At 40.1% G+C, this 20,511-nt stretch overlaps 1 protein-coding gene across 4 annotated transcripts in view; it reads left to right on the forward strand.

Annotated features, from left to right (window-relative positions):
* NAA16 (N-alpha-acetyltransferase 16, NatA auxiliary subunit) overlaps positions 1-10,860 on the forward strand; it is a 93,373-nt gene extending 82,513 nt beyond the window's left edge. For all 4 annotated transcript variants that reach the window (XM_062194114.1, XM_062194115.1, XM_062194116.1 and 1 more), the window contains 7 exons: positions 2,950-3,163; positions 3,865-4,058; positions 5,136-5,244; positions 5,754-5,852; positions 6,070-6,213; positions 8,492-8,589; positions 9,639-10,860. In XM_062194114.1, the coding sequence (XP_062050098.1) occupies positions 2,950-3,163; positions 3,865-4,058; positions 5,136-5,244; positions 5,754-5,852; positions 6,070-6,213; positions 8,492-8,589; positions 9,639-9,836 (1,056 nt within the window). In that variant the 3' untranslated portion in view covers positions 9,837-10,860. The remainder of the gene's footprint in view (positions 1-2,949; positions 3,164-3,864; positions 4,059-5,135; positions 5,245-5,753; positions 5,853-6,069; positions 6,214-8,491; positions 8,590-9,638) is intronic.
* Positions 10,861-20,511: the final 9,651 nt, after the last annotated feature.

Genomic DNA, 20,511 nt, shown 5'->3' on the forward strand with positions numbered 1-20,511 from the left:
CTAAAGAAACCACTCTGTAGAACTGTGAGTGGCTTTTCAGTCTTTGCTAACCTGTCTTTGATTCAAGCCTACCTTTGACATCTCCAGCAACTCCTGCCAGCAACCTGCCCCGACCCTCAAAAACAAACAAACAAACAAAAAAACTAGCATTTTTAGAGGAAAGGGTATGTTAGTAAGATTTTGATACCTAACTTTCTGCATTGAGCTGACAAGTGACTTAGGGTGCACTTTGTGTTTGGCTAAAAAGTGCAGAGAAACAAACTTTGTGTTGTCTAGCTTACTTTCAAATTTTACAAATTTGGAGACAAATCAATCCTGATTGTGTAAGAGAGAACTTTGTAATGATAGTTCTGTATCTTGATTTTGGTAGCACTTATGTGAATCCACACATGATAAAACCACATAGAACTGTAGATACATATTGTACCAATAGCAGTTTCTTGGTTTTGATACTATTCTGTAGTTTTTTTTTGTTTGTTTTTGTTTTTTTGACAGGCAGAGTTAGACAACGAGAGCGAGAAAGGTCTTCCTTTCCGTTGGTTCACCCTCCAAATGGCCGCTACGGCCAGCGCGCTGTGCCGACCCAAAGCCAGGTGCTTCCTCCTGGTCTCCCATGCGGTGCAGGGCCCAAGCACTTGGGCCATCCTCCACTGCACTCCTGGGCCACTGCAGAGAGCTGGACTGGAAGAGGAGCAACCGGGACTAGAACCCAGGGTGCTAGCGCCGCAGGCAGAGGATTAGTCAAGTGAGGCGCGGCGCTGGCCATATCCTGTAGCTTATATGCTGGAACCTTGGGGGAAACTGAGGGAAGAATAGATAGGACCTCTGTATACCACTTTTGCAACGTCCACTTTATCTGTAATTATTTCAGAACAAAAGGTTAAAAAGACCTACCCAATACACCATTTCTTGAAAAGCAAAAGGATTAATAAGCCATAGCTGCTGTATCCTACTTTTTCTTAGTCTAGCCATATTCTATATCACCTTTAGCTTACTATAGGGTGATTAACTGCTCAGGTTTGCCTCTGTCAGGGTAGGTTCCTGAGACTCAGTGCTTTCATTGGAAAAACTGGGAAAGCCTCGGCATACTGGGATAAGTTGGTCACCCTGTATATGGAAGACATTAACTGGAGAGAGGCAGCCTATGGGCTGTTACTGATTAAAGAGGCAGCATCAAGAATTTTGGTTCCTTTCAAAGTTTGACTTAAAATCTGTTTACCGATGCTGCTAGGAATATCTCTTGAAGCTTGTCATCTGCCTTTTTATGTTTCTCAACCTAGAAATCATCCTAAAATCTCTTAGGTGTTTTTGTATCATTGTGGCCATGACTATTAGCACTGCTATTTTTTTCTTGGTCATTTGTATTGAATATTAAGATATGGTACTTGTTACTTGATTTGCATTTAAGGAAAACCAGCAACTTTATGACATAATAACCTTTTCACTTTTTGAAAATGAAGCCAAGTTTGTTATATATGAATTGCTTATTTTATTGGTGGGAAGAATTCGGTACTTGAATAGAACATGAAAGCATTTTTTTAGTTATAAGTATAAACTAATAGAAAATATTTTTTTCTATTTCTTGCCCTCCACATTGTGTGCTTTTATTCTTAAAAATCTTAAAGTCTAGGGAATGTTCTGTGTATAGTGTGTTTGTAATTACCATGATGGCTAAAACTGTCAAATGGCTATGGGTGATTACTGATGTGTCCTCACTGTGAGGACTTAGTAGACACCCAGGACTGTCAAGTGCAAGAGAAACTTACCTCTGTTGATGGGTAGAATCATTAGCATCTCTAAAGTCACATGGAAAAAGTAATGTAGGGAAACAGAATCAGAGGTAGAAATGCATAGAGGAGAGAAAATAAAATGTAAAACTGTTCGTTGGTGGGACGGCATTGTGTCATATTGGCTAAAGCCACCGCCTGCCACCAGCATCCCATAAGGGTGCTGTTTAAGTCCCAGCTGCACCTGGGAGAATGTGGAAGATGGCCCAAGTGTTTGGGACCCTGCCACCCACATGGGAGATTTGGAAGAAGCTCCTGGCTTCAGGTCTGGCCAAGCCTAGGCTGTTGTGGCCATCTGGGAAGTGAACCAGTAAATGGAAGATCTCTCTAACTCTGACTTTAAAAGAACAAAATTTTTTGAGGAGTAAGGCATTGATGTTCTCCTTTCCATGTAAAATACCAAATGTTCATAACCTTTTATGGGCCATCTATCCTTTAATAATTGGATGAAAGCTCTCGAGCTGTCTCTTTAGGAAGAATCCAGATGAGTGAATTGGGCTAAAATGGAATGTAGACAGTTAATGGGAGCTTAATGAGAAGGGAGAAAACCATAGTGCTGTGCACTGGCTTAGCAGTTTACTGTTGAGAGTCAGCCTTAAGAAACAAGCTGTGTAGAGTTTCATTCCTCACTGTATAACTGTGGGAGATGAAAAGGCTTTCTCAGGTCACATGTCTCCTAAGCAGCTTATCCCTCAAGCTGGCAAAATACTGTGGCTGTTGAATGTCTGCCACTTATTAGGCTCTTGTGCCAGGCAGTGGGGATAGAGAAGATAAGACTTTCCCACCAAGAGCTGAGTGGGGTAGAACAGTTTTGACTTGTGAACATTTAGTGTGTACCTACATGGTTAGTCTTCATCCAGACTTATGTTTAACTCTGCCATTCTGAATTTGGTGAATATGGAGGAGAAATCACTTACTAAAGTGAAAACATCACATATACGAATGTCCAGTTTAAAAAACCTGATCATTTGACTTGTTGAATATCATCACAAAACTTGATTTATAGGGAATGGGGATGTATTGTAGGAAAAACTCGAACATGATACTGTTAATAAAAAAGGCATTATTTACACTGTTTTGTTGGGGGGCTTTTTTTATGGTTTTCTTTCAAAAGGTAGACTGACACAAATGTAAGGGGTAATTCTGTGGTTTTGTTTTTAAGCATTTTTTTGAGATAACCGATGATCAATTTGACTTCCATACATACTGCATGAGAAAGATGACCCTCCGTGCCTATGTTGACCTTTTGAGGTTAGAAGATATACTCAGAAGACATGCTTTTTATTTCAAGGCTGCTAGATCAGCGATTGAAATATACTTGAAATTGTATGATAACCCTTTAACCAATGAAAGCAAACAACAAGAAATAAATTCAGGTAACTGACTTAAAGAGATTTGAAAAGAACACTAAATTATAGAGTGTCATTAACAAACAATGCCTAGAAAAGTGCCTTGTCACATGGATATGAAGGTATCAATTACTGACTAGTGGGGGAAGAGTCAAAGGAGACTGAAGCTCTGTGGGCTGATGCTTCTTAGTCATTTTAATGGAGTGGTTCAGAACAAATAGAAATGCCTATGATCTTGTTTCTTTTTTCGTAAATTGTAAATGAAAGTAGCTTTGAGCACAAGGAAAATGTATGTTCTTAAAACTTCTAGTACCTGCTTTATTATACGAATGCCAGTAAGACTGTTTGTACAGCTTTTTATTTCCTAGAATGTTAGTATGTAGGAATATTAGAATTACTGGCATGGAGGCAAATTTTTCAAGCTTTCATTCTAACATTTATATGACATTTAAAGATTGCAAGTGTGTTTAAATCCATTTCACTTACCCTTGAAATATTCTCAGAGGATAGTTGATGATATCAGCCCACTTTTACACAACTTAGGACTTGAGACTAAAAGGTTAGACGTTAACTAGGAGGCAGAACTGGCTAGAATTGGTTCATTTTATAGTTCATGCAGCATTTACCATTACTTTTCTGAGCCCCTCTTTTCTCAAAAAAGCTGTACTAGAATGTGAGGAAAAATGCAAACAATGACTCAAATAGAATTTTTGTTTGGATGTTTATAGAAAACCTGTCAGCCAAAGAATTGAAGAAAATGCTTAGCAAACAGAGACGAGCTCAGAAAAAAGCTAAATTAGAAGAAGAGAGAAAGCATTCGGAAAAGGAACGTCAACAGAAAAATCTAAAGAAAAAAAGAGATGATGATGAAGAAGAAGCCAGTGGTCTCAAGGAGGAACTCATACCTGAGAAATTAGAAAGGGTGAGATGAATTTACCATCTTTGTTATTTGGTAAAAAGCATGCCGTTTGGTTCTTTTGGCCATGAGCATGATTTGTCTTGTGAGAAGCCATTTTGCAATATTTCAAGGTCCACATCAATTGTCTTTGAGAGATAATATGTACATTTTGGTTAATGCAAATTATATATAGAATTATTGTGGTTGGCAGAGTAATGGTTCTCTAAAGCTTTTTGGGCTCTAATCCCTAGAACCTGTGATTGTGAGACCTCACCTAGCAAAGGGGAGTTAAGATTGTAATAGCTGACCCCAAACTTGGTAGATTAGCCTGGGTTTTCCAGGTTACCCAGTGCAAGGAGAAGGGGCTTCTGAGGGAAGCCAGAAAAGGTTAGGGTGATGGGAGAAGCACTCCCCTGCTGCTGCTCGCTTTGGAGTTGGGGAGAAGGGACCTCAAGCCAAGGAGTCCTCTAGCTTTTAGAAGCTAGGAAAGGTTGGGATCATTTTCCCCAACACCTTCAAAATGGCAGCTTTGCTGACACTTTGACGTTTAAGCCAGTGAGACAGACTGAACTGCAATATAAGTTTGCTTTGCTTTAATCCAGTAACTTTTTGGTAATACATTATTGCAGCAATAGATTTGCCTACTAAACATGGAATAATTTTATGTCTTATTAGATAATGTAGCTACACAGCAATAGTTCATCTCTATTGCTGATAAATTTAGTAGATTTAGTGAAATATTTAGCTTTCTGCCTTACAGTCACTGTAAATCCAGTATAAGGACTTTGAATCAATCATTACTTTTTCCCCCAATTATATGATGCCATTTTCTTTCTTGCAATATTTGTGGTATATAAAGGTCTGTACTTAGTGTATCATTTTCTTAAGTGTGTGGAATATTAATAAAAAGTACCTTGATTTTGTAATAAAAAAAAGGAGCTATTTGAAAATTTGACTCTGTACTTTAAATATATTTGTAGAAGATAGTTGTTTTAACATGTTTTCTTATATGGATATATGAAGAAAACCATCCAAAACTGTAGGGGACATTTGACTTGCATAGCTGTGTAAATGTAATAATTGTCCTTTGTTCCAAAACAGGTAGAGAACCCATTAGAAGAAGCTATCAAGTTCCTTATACCTCTTAAGAATCTTGTTGCCGATAACATTAACACTCATCTATTAGCATTTGAAATATATTTTAGAAAAGGTAATAGTTTTTTTAATCCTTAATTATATTGGTGATTATGCTCAGTGTAATCTTTGTCAGTTAGATCTGTTTCATTTCTTAGAGTTCCACTTTAACTTTGCAAAGACTCTTGATCTTCTTGTCCTTGTTCCTCAAAACTTTGCTGACACAGCACAGTGGAATAACTGGTTCACAATAATAATGTGGTGTATACTGTGCGAATGACTAACAGTCCTTCAAACCTAAAAGGAAATGGAAATACAAATTGTCTGATTTGGTCAGTTTATGATGTGTGCATGTGCTGAAATGTTGCACAGAAATATGTATTACATGTTAAGATAAAATCCAGTTTAAGAATTGTTTACCCAAAGAAGTTTTGATGATTTTTAAGCTTTTCTTTGGAAACCACAAGTTGTTTTGATAATTATTTGTCAGTTTTGAATTTTGCCTACTAATATTATAGAAAAGTTCACTCAATTTAATTGACAAATAAAAATCATATTGAAGCTGTTACATTTTTTCTGACACAGGAAAGTTCCTACTGATGCTGCAGTCTGTCAAACGTGCTTTTGCTATCAACAGCAATAACCCATGGTTACATGAATGTTTAATTAAATTTTCTAAATCTGGTAAGTATTAAAGGTAATGTTTATAGAGAAGCAAATAGGGCTATTTTCCATTTTGCAACAAAGTTAAAGGAAATGTTTATATTATTTAAATGAAGATGTGTTTTATTCCAAAGCAGTATTTTTACTGTGTGGAATATATCGAGCAGAGTAATAAATACTAAGTTTTCTAATTAATTTTTTTCAAAGGGCTCAAAAACATTGATTTTTATTTTTGCAGTATCGAATCATAGTAATCTTCCAGACATTGTGAGCAAAGTTCTATCTCAAGAGATGCAGAAAATATTTGTCAACAGGGATTTGGAAAGTTTTAATGAAGATTTTCTCAAACATAATTCTACCTCTCTTCAGCACCTACTTTCAGGTTTGTAATTCATCCCAGGGGTTAAAATGTTTATAGGAAAAGACTGTGGTGGAAAACACTTGGAAAGATGTTACAAGCGTAAAATAAATGAACACAGTACCATTTTTTAAAAATTAAATTTGAGAGAGAGAGTTCCCATCTACTTGTTCTCTCTCTAAATACCCTCAATAGGCAGGGTATGGCCAGGCAGCATATACTCTTTTTTTTTTTTTTTTTTTTTTTGACAGGCAGAGTGGACAGGGAGAGAGACAGAGAGAAAGGTCTTCCTTTTTGCCGTTGGTTCACCCTCCAATGGCCGCCGCGGCTGGCGCGCTGCAGCCGGCGCACCGCGCTGATCCGATGGCAGGAGCCAGGTGCTTCTCCTGGTCTCCCATGGGGTGCAGGACCCAAGGACCTGGGCCATCCTCCACTGCACTCCCTGGCCACAGCAGAGAGCTGGCCTGGAAGGGGGGCAACCGGGATAGAATCCGGCGCCCCGACCGGGACTAGAACCCGGTGTGCCGGCACCGCAAGGTGGAGGATTAGCCTAGTGAGCCGCGGCGCCGGCCTAGGCAGCATATACTCAATCCAGGTCTCCCACATGGGGGCAGGGACCCTAGTACTTGAGCTATCACCTACTACCTCCCAAGGTGCCCATTAGTAGGAAGCTGGTTTAAAATTAGAGCGAGGAATTGAACCCAGCACTTAGATATGGGATGGGGGGTCTCAAGCAGCAACTTAATTGCTGTACCAAATATACACCCCCAAAAGTGTGTAAAAAAGAAGAGTGAAGTGTGCACAGGATGTGGCACACTTGTACTTTGTGATTGTAAATTGGCCCAGCCAGTTAGGAGAGCTGTTTGTCTTGTTCTTAGCAAGATCGTCCCCTCACATGGAAGTTTCTATAAATAATTTTAAAATAACTATCCTGAAGCAAAAAAAAAAAAGAGCTTTATGTGCAAAGATACTCAAATGCTGTGTGTAAGTTTGGGGGAAAGAGGGAGGTCAGGTTAACTGTATGTGTCATAATAGGTAAAACGGAGGTTGGTTCGTGGGGTGGAATACCAGGTCATTATTTAAGATGGTGTTTCTTCGAAGTGTTTGTAGTAATAGGGATAAATACTTTTCTACTACATATCCAGACATGCACCCACAGTATCTCAGCGCCTACGGGGGTGAAAGGCTGAATGAAAGAAGTATATGTTTAGCTTTAATGTAGCCTTTGACTGTTGTGGTTCTTAGTGATTTATTTTTTCTTATGTTGTTACTGCTTTATGTATTTTCTACCTTGAGGATTTATTTATTTATATACTTGCCTTGCTACAGGAAAGGTTTTAGGCAGTTTATACCAATGTGTAGAATGACAGTATGGTGTAAATGAAAAGGGAGTTGGGGTCAAAATGAAGGCTGGACCATACTGAGGCAGGCTTTTAAGCCATAGATTTACGCTTATGCTACCTTAAGCTTTCTTGTTAAAAGGAAACTTTTCAGAAGGATTTTTTTCCATAGACACAAGAACTGAAAAGTTACTTCTTGATAGTAAAAACAGATAAGAATTTCTCTTCTAGTGGTGGTGTTGTGGCGCGATGAATTAAGCTGCTGCCTGCACCTCCAGCATCCCTTATGGGCTCCGCTTCTGATTCAGCTCCCTGCTAACGGCCTGGGAAAACAGCAGAAGATGGCCCAAGTGCTTGGGCCCCTTGCCAACTTATGTGGGAGCCCTGGATGGAGTTATAGTCTCCTGGTTTCATTGTGACCATTTGGAGTGTAAACCAGTAGATGGAAGATCTGTCTTTCTTACTCTTTGTTTTTACTTGAAAGAAGAATTAGAAATAAAACCACTTCAAGATTAGAGGCTAGGTGGAAGAAAAGATTTCTCTTTTGTAGTTGTAGAAAATGCATTTCCAACTGTTATATAAAATTCTAAGAAAAAAAGAAAAATATTCACAATATGAAAATAAAGTATTATAAAGAAAGTCCAAGTAGGAAGAAATAATCTCAGATATGTAACTGATAAAAAGCTAATATACCCTTATAAATTAATAAAAATCCAACAAAAATGAATATAGAATATAAACCATATAATTTGCAGAAGAAACAAAGTAAGGTTCATTTATTTTTCACTGAATAGGAAATTGGGGAGAGATGTCACAGAGGACTTTTGAGAACTGGTGAGAGCCAGCACTAGCTCACCACAGATAAAATATGGTTTGAAGAGTTTTAAGTCACCAGTCAGTATAAATCAGATGAAATGTAAAATGTAAGAGTTTACTCACTTTGAAATGTCCTGATATTTCAGGTGCCAAAATGATGTATTTCCTGGACAAGTCAAGGCAAGAGAAAGCAGTTGCTATAGCCACTAGACTGGATGAAACTATAAAAGATAAAAATGTAAAGGTAAGATTTTTCACAGGCTGACTGTAGATGCTGAGTGATGGAACAAAACATGTATCTTTAGCTCACGGATTCCTAAGTGGCCCTTAGAGGTATGCTCAGATACAAATCACAGCTCCACCCATCACAAGCCATGGTGACTCATGTCTCAGCCATGTCTCAGGTGACTGAGACAGTTGTCTCCTTTATTTTAAAGGTAAGGAAAATACTGCCTATATCAGAGCAGTAAGTAGTAGCAGGAAGTACCTGGGGAATAGTAAGCACTCAGTGAACATGAGCTGTTGTTACTCATCAACAACACTTCTGTTTTCCGTCAGTTGGAGAGCTTGTCAAGTATTAAAATTTTACTACTTATAAATCAACTCTGCAAAACATTTTTTTTGTTGTTGAATTCACAAGCCAAAATTCCAGTGTATCTGTGGGGTGTTATGTACTTATACAGGTATACATTATATAATGTTCCAGTCAGGGTAAGCTTCTATACCTCTTTGTGGTCTCGTTTTTTTTTCTTAGTATTTGTTGACCAACCGTGTCCCTCTTCTCCCCCTCAACTTCCTAGCCTTAGGTAACCACTGTTTTACTCTCAACATTTTTAGATTCCACAAATGAGTGAGATCATTCAGAAATTATCTTTCTGTACCTGGCTATTTGTGAAATAATGCCACAGTAAACATTCCATGCAGTCATCTCTCCAATACCGATTTAATTTTCTTTGGGTACATACCAGATAGAACTACCCTGTAACCCAGCAATCCTACTATTTTTAATATTTTATGGAACCTGTGTACTATTTTCTATAATGGCTGTGTTAATTCATATTCTCACCCACAGGGTTCCCTTTTCTCCACATCCTTGCCAGTACTTGTTATCTTTGGCAGGGCTTTTTAGGAGATGTTTACTTACTGTAGATACCAAAGAGTTATCAGAATGAAACTTCTTTGGTTTTGTCTTGATTTCATGAGCAAATTGAACAATAGCTGCAAAGTAATTAAGTGAGCTTTTTTGTTACATTTAAAAAAAAAGTCACTTGTATTTTCCCCTCGTTTCTTTAGACTTTAATAAAGGTTTCCGAGGCACTGCTTGATGGCAGCTTTGGGAACTGTAGTTCCCAATATGAAGAGTACAGGGTGGCCTGTCATAACCTCCTTCCTTTCACACCTGCTTTCCTGCCTGCTGTGAACAAAGCGGACAGTCCTGCTGCAGCGCTGAAGCACACTGTGAACTCCGAGGTGTTGGCAAATGAGATGTGAAGTCTCACGGAAGAGTGACGCAGACATGGATCAGGGTGTCCTTGCCAGGGTACATTTTAATATAGATGTGAAATGCGATGTTTGGGTTGAATTTTTAAATGGAGTATTCTGTAAGCTCGTTTTATTCTTTGACCTTGCCACTTACATAAATGTCTGTTAAGATTACTGTTTGTACTTGTATAGTTTTTCTTAAAACTCAAATTATCAGCTTCGTGATTGTTATAGGTTAAGTTATATTGAATCCTGGTGTATTTTTTTCTTTAGACTCTGGTTTCAGGATGTGTGTTTTGATCCCTTGTCTTGCTGTTTTGTTACTGTTTATTTCTTTCAAGGTGTTAACTGTTAAAGTCAGTATGAAGTTGCTCTTGGCAGATACTGAAATTTAAGTCTCCCCTTTTTCACCTTAATTTTTCATGACTCACCATTTCCTTTGTAGCATCCATGACAGTGACACAAGGGTACTCCAGTTTTACGTAGATTGAGAATGTGAAAATTTGGTTTCCCTTCTTAACCATAGAAAGTCACTGGTGACTTTTTTGCATATTTCTTGCTCACAGGTTGCTTTGAGTGTTAGTAAGTAGTTTATACTGAGAGGTCTGCTTCAAGGGTGCATAAAAGAGCAGACTACAAATTAAAACGAAGCTTTATTAACTTATAGCTATGTTAAATGCATTTTTATATCTTAGCAAGATGAGAATTTAAATTGTCATTACTTTGACTAGTAAGACATAATATTGTTGAACAGTATTTTGAGGATTTAAGGACAGTTAGCTTTTTGTTGGATCTTGTACAGAAAACAATGGAGTTACTGATTAAGTTTTAACTGTAAATATGTCTATAATGTTAATGCACCCCTTATAGGCAAATATAATTCAAAAAGGCAGATTTTATTTAGGCAAATATTCTAATTGGATTCCCTTCACCCTTATCTGTTTAGATTCAAAAGTGTTAAAAGGGAAAAAAGCCTCACTGTAAAATAATGCCAACCTAGAAAATGCTTGAATAAATTATTTTGTACACAGTTGCTTATTTGTGTTTTCTTAACTACTTCACACTGCCCAACTATTTGTGGCAAAGTGTTTTTAGAGGGAGAACTTAGTTTTTTCACGTCTAAAAAAATGTTGTCAACTGGTTGTCATGGGAAATTGTAGTTTGTCCTGTTATTTTCAACAAAATGCCATTTACGTAAACAGTGTGGACATTATGCTTTCAACAGTAGCCATTTTGAAACTACACCATATCTCATAAGATGTCTAATTATACTATCTGAAATGTAAGAAAAGTTGGCAACATAGCAGATGCACTGGACATCAGTGCCCTTACAGTAGGATTGCAGAGGGTTATCTGGTTGAGTCAGATCAATTGATTGTTGAGGTATTTATAAGAGGATTGGGGGCAAAGGAATATTATTAGGCATGCTCTATCTTTTTTTCTGATTCGAATACAAAAGTGTTTTCTTTCAAAAATATAGATGTAGCTGTATTTCCTCTATAGTGATCTATCAGTATTGCTTAAGAGGAGAGATGTTTGTACCTTTTTGTCAGTGGCACTGCAGCTTTGAGAGTAGAATGGTGACTACATAGGCCTAAGTCAGCCAGGTCACATCCGTGCTGTGAAGAAACCATGAAGGTCAGTTCCATATATCAAGCACATTCACCAGGATCTTTCAGCAGCCTCTGACCTCGTAACCTAAGAAACATCTTTGTGCTAAGAAGGAATAAACAGGATGGAGGGAGTTAGGTTTACATTTAGGGTCATTATAAGAAGAATAATGAACAATCAGCACAGGGATGTAATATATCCCTGAGATAAATAACCAAGACTAAACCATAACTAAATGTAACCTCCTTTGATACATTCTAAGAATAATCACAAGGTATAGGCCAGAAAACCACCCACCCACCCACCCTGTGACACTGGCATCCCATGTGGGCGCGGTTCATGACCTAGCTGCTCCACTTCTGATCCAGCTCCCTGCTGTGGCCTGGGAAAAGCAGTGGAAGATGGTCCAAATACTTGGGCTCCTGCCACCCATGTGGGAGACCTGGCAGAAGCTCCTGACCCAGCCCTGGCTAGTGTGGTCATCTGGGGAGTAAACCCCCAGATGGAAGGTATCTCTGTCTTCCTTTCTGTAACTGACTTTCAAATATTAAAAATAACTGCAACACAGATCTGTCTTGTTTAAACTTGACTCACTGTGTGTATACATTCTGTATGAAAAATACGAAACATGGGGCCGGCACTTTGGCACAGCAGGTTAAAGCCCTGGCCTGCAGCACTGGCATCCCATATGGGCGCCAGTTCTAGTCCCGGTTGCTCCTCTTCCAATCCAGCTCTCTGCTATGGCCTGGGAGAGCAGTGGAAGATGGCCCAAGTCCTTGGGCCCCTGCACCCATGTAAGGGACCTGTGGGTCCTGGCTTTGGATTGGCACAGCTCTGGCTATTGCAGCCATCTGGGGAGTGAACAAAGGGGTGGAAGACCTCTCTCGTCTCTGCCTCTCTTTCAAATAAATAAGTCTTAAAAAAAAAAAAAAAAAGAATATGAAACTTGCAACCAAAGAGAAGTTGGAGGGGCATCTACCCAAGCAATGGTTTTCCCAGCTTAAACCCTCAGTTTGACTTCTGAATAGGCTCGCTTTGATTCTCTAACAGGACTGATGATTTCGGTTGCCAGTATTGGCAGTCATCAGGGGACCCAGAGTGGATCACCTGAATCCAACTGGAACACCGTGTGGATGCTGAAGCCCCAGTGCCTGCGCAGGCCCCATTGTCAGCCTACCAGTTTATGCGGGGCCCTGGCCTTAAGAGTGAGACACCCCCCAGTGTTACATTTCTGGATTACTCAAGATTGAATTTTTTCAGCCAGTTGTCTGCACTGCAGGTAGGTATGCGCTAAGTTCTTCCATGAGTGGGTAATGGGGAAGGCAATTCAGAAGTTCCTTACTAGGATGTCCCTTGGAAAGACCAAGGGGAGGCAGAAGATGGTGGCCCAGCTGCCCTGGTGATCCTTTCCCTCAGGCGTACTGAGCCAGCTGTTCACATAGCAAGTCACCTTCACGAGAGCTTCGGAAGCCCGGTGGGAGACCACCAGTGCCTGGTTTTACATTAAGACTCAGGAAGACAGGAAAGAGTTGCCATATCGCCCCTCTGCCATGTCCAAGTAGTTCAGGGAGCTGCCTCCCCTCCCAGTTTGGAGGGGAAGAGTTAGGTTCAGATCCCAAGACCTGAAATTGAGGACCAGACGACCATGCTGAAACAGAAACAACAGGGCCCTACCCCCACATAGGCTGAGTCTCTGGACTTTGGTTTTCCAGGTGCCCAGGGATTGCCTCCACCACCCCTTGTCGACCTCTGGCAGGACTCCAGCTGCTGGGGATTAAGGCAGGAAAGGGAATTTAGAACCTTGCCGTAGAGCTCAGAGCTGGGTCCACCACCTGTGATGCGAAGCACCTAATAACGCCAAAAAGCCTCTACTTCCCAGGCTAGGGCTTGTAGACTAGGGTCCTTCCGAGTTGCCCTGGCATCAGAAGTGTGAGCTCTGCTGGAAGAGACTTGTTTCAAATGATTGCCAGCCTAATACAGGCCTCCAGAATTGACCTAGCTTTGTATCAAAAGGACTGCTGCTGTCCACCAACCACTGGACTGGGTTTTGAGGCTCAGGGCTGCTAATACCCAACACTGGAGAGATCCTAATGTTCCCTATCCCCAGGACAGTGTGTTCGAGGCGGCCTTGGCACCTGCCCAGATGCCAAGTGGGGTCCCATGGCCCCAGTTGGATTTATAACCCAGGCGGCGTCACCTGTGACGGGCTGCAGTGGCCCTAGGCTGTGTGAATCCATCGCTAAAGCAGACAAGCTAAGTAGGCTATGATCCAACCCCTGTGCTGTGCTGGTCTTGGCAAGCTTTAGGCTCTAGGTATGATCTAGCATTGTGGTGTTGGTGGTCACTCCAGCACCAGGAAGAGGATTGTCTATCCCCTTTAAGACACTAACCACGTTTATTCTGAACAACACTGAGTGTCAACAGTGGACTTCCAGCAAACCTTGACATAGGGCTCCATCTAGTGCTAACATAGCAAAAGTGCACACAGGTTCTGAAAACAAGCAGACCTTTTAGCCCTTCTCGGAGAACAAAGCTATCAATGAAGCCAGATTACACAGACTGAGGAAAGCAACTAGTCTTGGGCTGGCGCTGTGGTGCAGCGTGTTAAAGCCCTGGCCTGAAGTGCCAGCATCCCATATGGGCACCAGTTCTGGTCTTGGCTGCTCCCCTTCCAATCCAGCTCTCTGGTATGGCCTGGGATAGCAGTAGAAGATGGCCCAGGTCTTTGGGCCCCTGCTCCTGTGTGGGAGAACAGGAAGAAGCTCCTGGCTCCCAGTTCCTGGCTTCAGATTGGCTCAGCTCCAGCCATTGTGGCCATCTGGGGAGTGAACCAGCAATAGAAGACCCCTCTCTCCTCCCTTTCTGCCTCTCTGTAGGTCTTTCAAATAAGCAAAAAAGAAATGATACAATTATCGAGGTACAGGAAAGCCTGGGGTCACCAGTCAGATTTAAATTGTGTTGATCACAATTCGTAATCAGTCCTCTCCAGAGAGGATTTCCCGAGCTTCAAGAGAAAAGAAGCACATTAAGTGTTCCCAACTCCATGACTGAACACTTCTCACCAGCAAGTGTACCGTCCTGGCAAGCAGGCCAGCCAACACTACCACACCCAGCCAAGCCTTTTTTTTTTGGCGGGGGAGGGGGGGAGATGCTTAGAAGGAATGACAAGGGCATTAGCAAACAAAACCCAAGGGAATTGATCACTCCTCTCCCCCTCCCCCAGACCTGCCTTACAAGGAATGCTAAAGTGATTTCTTCAAACTACAGACACTTAAGAAAATACAGAAGGTAGAAAACTCAGCAAGAGTAATGAACTATATATAGACAAATTCAGAGTTCTCTAATATTGTAAACATGGTACATAAGTCATATCTCAGTATGAAACTAAAAAGACAGAACTAAATACGCCAGCGCTATAGTGTACCGGGGTAAAGCCACTGCCTGCAGTGCCAATATCCCATATACATGTCACTTGGAGTCCTGGCTGCTCCACTTCTGATCCAGCTCTCCGCTATGGCCTGGGAAAGCAGAAGAAGATGGCCCGAGTTGGAGACCTGGGAAGAAGCTCCTGGCTTCAGATCAGCGCACCTGCAGCCGATGTGGCCACTGGGGAGTGAACCAGCAGATGGAAGACCTCTCCCTCTCTCTGCCTCTACCTCTCTAACTACCTTTCAAATAAGTTTTTTTTTTTTTTTTTAAATAAAGATTTATTTACTTGAAAGGCAGACCTACAGAGAGGCAGAGGTGGGGCAGGGAGAGGGGAGAGGGAGAGATCTTCCATCTGCTGGTTCACTCCCCAGATGGCCACAATGGCTGGAGCTGGGCCAATCTGAAACCAGGAGCTTCTTCTGAGTCTCCCATGCAGTTGCAGGGGCCCAAGGACTTGGGCCATCTTCTACTTTCCCAGGCCATAGCAGAGAGCTGGATCAGAAGTGGAGCAGCTGGGATTCGAACCAGCACACATATGGGATGCCGGCATTGCAGGTGGTAGCTTTACCGCTATGCCACAGCGCTGCCCCCATGAATAAGTCTAAGATGACACTGTTTATAACTGTCAAAATAAAAAAATTTAAAATGCAGTTTAAGTGCAGAGTTCTTTATTACTATTTGTTTTCCTATCTTATAACAAATGTCAAGATGCTGTTATTTCAAAATAGCTTGTTACAATCCTGAGATCTTTGTAAGCTTCATAACCACAAAGCAAAAATCTGTAATAGAGTTAACCAAAATAAACAAACAAGGAATCAAAGCATATTACTGAATAAAGTCATTTAACCACAAAAGATTGAAAGAAAGGAAAGACAGAAAGGAACTATAATAAAACTAGAAAACAAGAACCACAATAGCAGGAGCAAGACCGTACCTATCCATAAGTACTTTAAGTTTAATCGGTTAAAATTCTCTAATTAAAAAAAGAGGGACCAAATGGATAAAAAAAAAAAAATATCCAACTGTGTGCTACTTGAACTGGCCTCACCTCTAATGATACACATGGACTGGAAATGAAAGGATGCAATAAAATGATCTATGCACATGGAACCCAAGAGGAAACAGGGGCAGTCATACTTAGATAAAATATATGTAAAAATCCAAACAGGGAAAGAGACAAGGAAGGTCTTTGTATAAAAAGGTTCAATCCAGGCAAACGTAGTAACAGATGTGTACATAGGTACACACTCAGTAGTAGGGCACTCAAATATATAAAGCAAATATTAGTAGACCTAAAGGCAGAGAGAGACTCTAACACGATAGTTGGAGGAGTTTTTAACCCCCGACTTTCCGGAATGGACAGATTATCCATGCAGGATGTAACATAGAAACCATGGAGTTAAATGATACTGTAGCTCAGACATTTACAAAATGTTCCAGCCAACAGCTGCAGAATACACATGTGCATGGGGCATTCTCCAGGATACATCATGTGACAGGTCCCAAACAAGTCTCAAAGTTTTAAAAAGAGAAATCATATTTAATATATTTTCTGACAACAATGCAATAAAAGTAGAAATCAATAATGAGAAAAACTTTGGAAACTGAAAAATACATGGCAATTAAACAACTTACTCCTGAACTACCAACGGATAAGTGTAGAAACAAAAAAGGAAATTTGAATTTCTTAAAATGGATGAAAATGGAAACACAAAATACCAAACCATATGGGATACAGCAAAAGAGAAGTTGATAGCAATCAATGCTTACATCAAAAGGAGAACATTCTCAATTTATTTTGTTGTACCTTAGGGAACTAGAAAACAACCAATCAAATCCAAAATTGGTAGAAGAAATAAAATTCTGAACACAAATGACATACCAGCTAAGAAAATATACTCCCCCCAAAAAAATCAATGAACTGAAGAGCTAGTTCTTTGAGAGGGTAAATAAATTTGACAAACCCTTAGACTAAGAAGATACGATTCAAATAAAATCTGACATGAAAAGAACATTATACCTAACAACAGAAATACAAAGAATTACTAGAGATTACTATGAACACTTATGTCAACAAATTTGATAATCCAGAAGAAATTAACAAATTCCTGGACACAAGCACCTTAGCGAGATTGAATCGCTAAGAAACAGAATACTAATCAGATCACTGAGAAGTTAGATTGAATTAATAAATAGCAGTCTCCCATGAAAGAAAAGCCCAACAATGGCTTCATTGCTGATGTCTCCAATATTTAAAGGATGAACACCCATTCTCAAATTATCTCCAAAAGTAGGAGAGAGAATTCTTTAGAAGAATCCTTGCAAGAGGACATTCTATGAAACCAACATTACTTTGATAGAAAAACTGGACAAGGACACACACAAGAGCTTCACACAAATATTGCTGATGAATATAGACCTGAAAATCTTCAGCAAAATACTAGCAAGCCAAATCCAACAGCACATTAAAATTATTATTCATTGTGATCAACTGGGATATGTCTTAGGGGTGCAAGGATGGTTCAACATAGACAAATCAGTAAGTGTGACCGACTACATCAGAATGGACAAACTCATGATAATCAATAGACGCCAAGAAGACACTTGATAAAATTAGCATCCTTTTCTGATAAGAACTCTGAAAAAAAATTAGGTATAGATGGAATGTACCCGAACAGAATAAAAGCCTTAAAAGCCAAAAAGCTAACTTCTTACTAAAATGGAAATAGCTAAAGGCTTAAAGTTTAAGACCTAGAACAAGACAAGGATGCTCATGTTCAACACTTTTATTCAATGTAGTACCGAAAGCCCTAGCTGGAGCAATTAGGCAAAAGAAATAAAGGGCATCCTCACTGGAAAGAAATCAAATTGCTGCTGTATGCAGGCGATGCAATCTTATATATAGAAAACCTCAAAGACTCCACCAAAAAACTATTAGAGTTAATAACCAAATTTAGAAAAGTTGCAGTATACAAAGATGCAAAACTCAGTAGCATGTTCACACACTAACAGTTAATTATCTGAAAAAAGAGAAAGCAATCGCATTTTCAGTAACTATAAAATAACACAAAAAGTCTAATAATAAATTTAATCAATCAGGGAAAAAAGCTCTGGAGGAAATGTAAAGTACAAATGAAATGAAAAGCACAAATCATTTATGAAAAAATATAGAAGGAGACACAAGAATTGGAAATACATCCATGTTATATATCATTAAAATGTCCATACTACTCACTGTGATTTGCAGATACAGTACAATTGCTTTCAAAACACCAATGACATTTTCCACAAAACCAGCAGAAACAATTCTGTAATTTATAAGGAACCACAAAAAGACTCTGAATAACGAAAGCAATTTTGAGTAAGAAGCACAAAGCACAGGGCAGGCATTAGGTATAATGGTTAGATTGCTGCTTGAGATGCCAACATTCAAAATTAGTGCCTGGTTCAAGCCCTGGCCTCTCCACTTACAATCTAGCTCAAGCATTATGGGTCCTTGAATTCCATGTGGGAGACCCAGACTGACTTTGAGGATCCTGGCTTCATGTTGGCCCAACCCTGGCTATTGTGAATATTTGGAACATGAATCAGTAGATGGAAGACCTTTTGCTATCTCTCTGCATTTCAAGTAAAATGAGAATTTAAAAAGGCAGAAGGGAAAAATTAAAAATTAAAGTATATTACAAAGTTAATTAAGACATTATCATAAAAACAATAAGAGACCAATGGAACAGAATAGAGATCTTAAAAGTAAACCCATGCACTCACAATCATATGCCATGGAAAAAGGACAATCTTTTCAGTAAATAGTGCAGGGATCATTGGATAGTCACATACTGAAGAATGAAACCAGACCCCTATTTCGTAGTGTACTAAAGTCAACTCAAAATGGATTGAAGATCTAAATGTAAGATCAGAAACTTTTAAACTACTGGAACACAGGAGAAATGCTTCAGGACACTGGGATGGAGCAAGAATTTTTGAACCAGATTCGAAAAGCACAGGAAACTGAAGACAAGATTTCATCAAACTAAAGAGGTTCTACACAGCAAAAGGATCGATAGAGTGAAGAGGCAGTGTGCAGAACTGGAGAAAATATTTGCAAGTTAGATATCTTACAATGGGTTAATAACCAGAATATATGAAGATCTCAGCTCAATTGCTAAAATGCAAGCCATCTGATTAAAAATGGGCATACATTTCTCAAAAAAAAAAAAGACATACCAATGATCAATAAGTATATTAGTAGTCATTGTGGAAAATAGTATACAGATGCTTTAAAAAAAAAAAACTAGTAATAGAACTACTGTATGATCCAGCATTCCACTACTGGTCATACACCCAAGAGACAACTGCACTCCCATGTTATTCACAAAAGCTAGGAAATGGAACCAACTTAACTGTCAATCTAATGATAAATAAAAAGTATGTTACATATGTTCAATGGAGTATTATTCAGCCATAAAGAGGATGAAATCTTTGTCATTTGCAACAACATGGCTGGAACTGAAGGTCATTATGTAAGTATTTCATTAGTACTTGCTTTTCTGTGCCTGACTTGAAATAAGTCAGGCACAGAAAAGCAAGTACTAATGATCTCATTCATAAGTGGAGCATAAAAAACATGGATGTCACAGAACTTAGGAGTATCATGGTGGTTACTAGACTGGGGAGGAGGAGGCAAGAGGAGTAGAGTAAGGTTGACCAACAGCAAGTTATAGTTAGATAGGAGAAAGAAGTTCTGTGGTTCTGTGACACAGTAGGGTAACTACAAAGTTAGTGTGCTGTGTATTTCTCTTTGTTAAATTCTGAGAAGGGATTAAGATGGCAGAGTAAGGAGGGAGCTTACTATTCTATTCTAGGAGAAGAGAGTTAAAAAAAAAAGTGGAGAGGGTGCAATCTCAGGGAAGACTTAGGGAGAAAACTGCGAAGGAAACTCCATACAAATTTGAGGGACACTGTGGACCTATGTGGAGGGTGCGGGCATGCACAACTCAGGACTCCAGCAGCTGAAAGCCTCCTCACCAGCTTTAGAGAGTGAGATGATGTAGTGGAATGAGAAGGCCATGCCAAGGTGGCCACTGGCAAGCGAGCGTCAGTTAGTCAGGAATGGCTTTGAAACTGCCTAGCAACAGGCTGTGATTGGATGGCTCTGGAAACTGCCTGGCGACAGGCTGTGATTGGATGGATTTGAAACTGCCTGGCAACAGGCTGTGATTGGATGGCTGTGGAAACTGCCTGGCAACAGGCTGTGATTGGTTGGGGTATGGACCGCCCCTTGACCAGATTGGCTGGTCTTGGCTATATAAGCTGTTGTACCAACTGTAATAAACGAGTCTGCAGGCTGCTCGCCTCAAGCCTGCTCTCACCGGACTCCCGGGGTCTGTGTGTTGACTCCGCGCCTATTGCCCCCACCATGCTGCTCTTCTCAGAAACGAACCCACTGCAACATTGTAGAGAATTCAACAACAACATCTGGCGCCCCAACGTGACTGAGAAAGAAACAGCGTGTAGGACTCGGTGAGGTCCCCCCTGGATTTCGGCAAGTAGGCCCCTCGGTGTTTTGTGTGCTGTTCGGTTCTGTGAGGGTGAGCACAGAACCCCCTCCTACGCCCCTTTCCTTGTCCTTGTCCTTGGTCTAAGT

This window comes from Lepus europaeus, chromosome 6 (assembly GCF_033115175.1).
Source record: "Lepus europaeus isolate LE1 chromosome 6, mLepTim1.pri, whole genome shotgun sequence".
In the NCBI taxonomy this organism is placed as follows: Eukaryota; Metazoa; Chordata; class Mammalia; order Lagomorpha; family Leporidae; genus Lepus; species Lepus europaeus.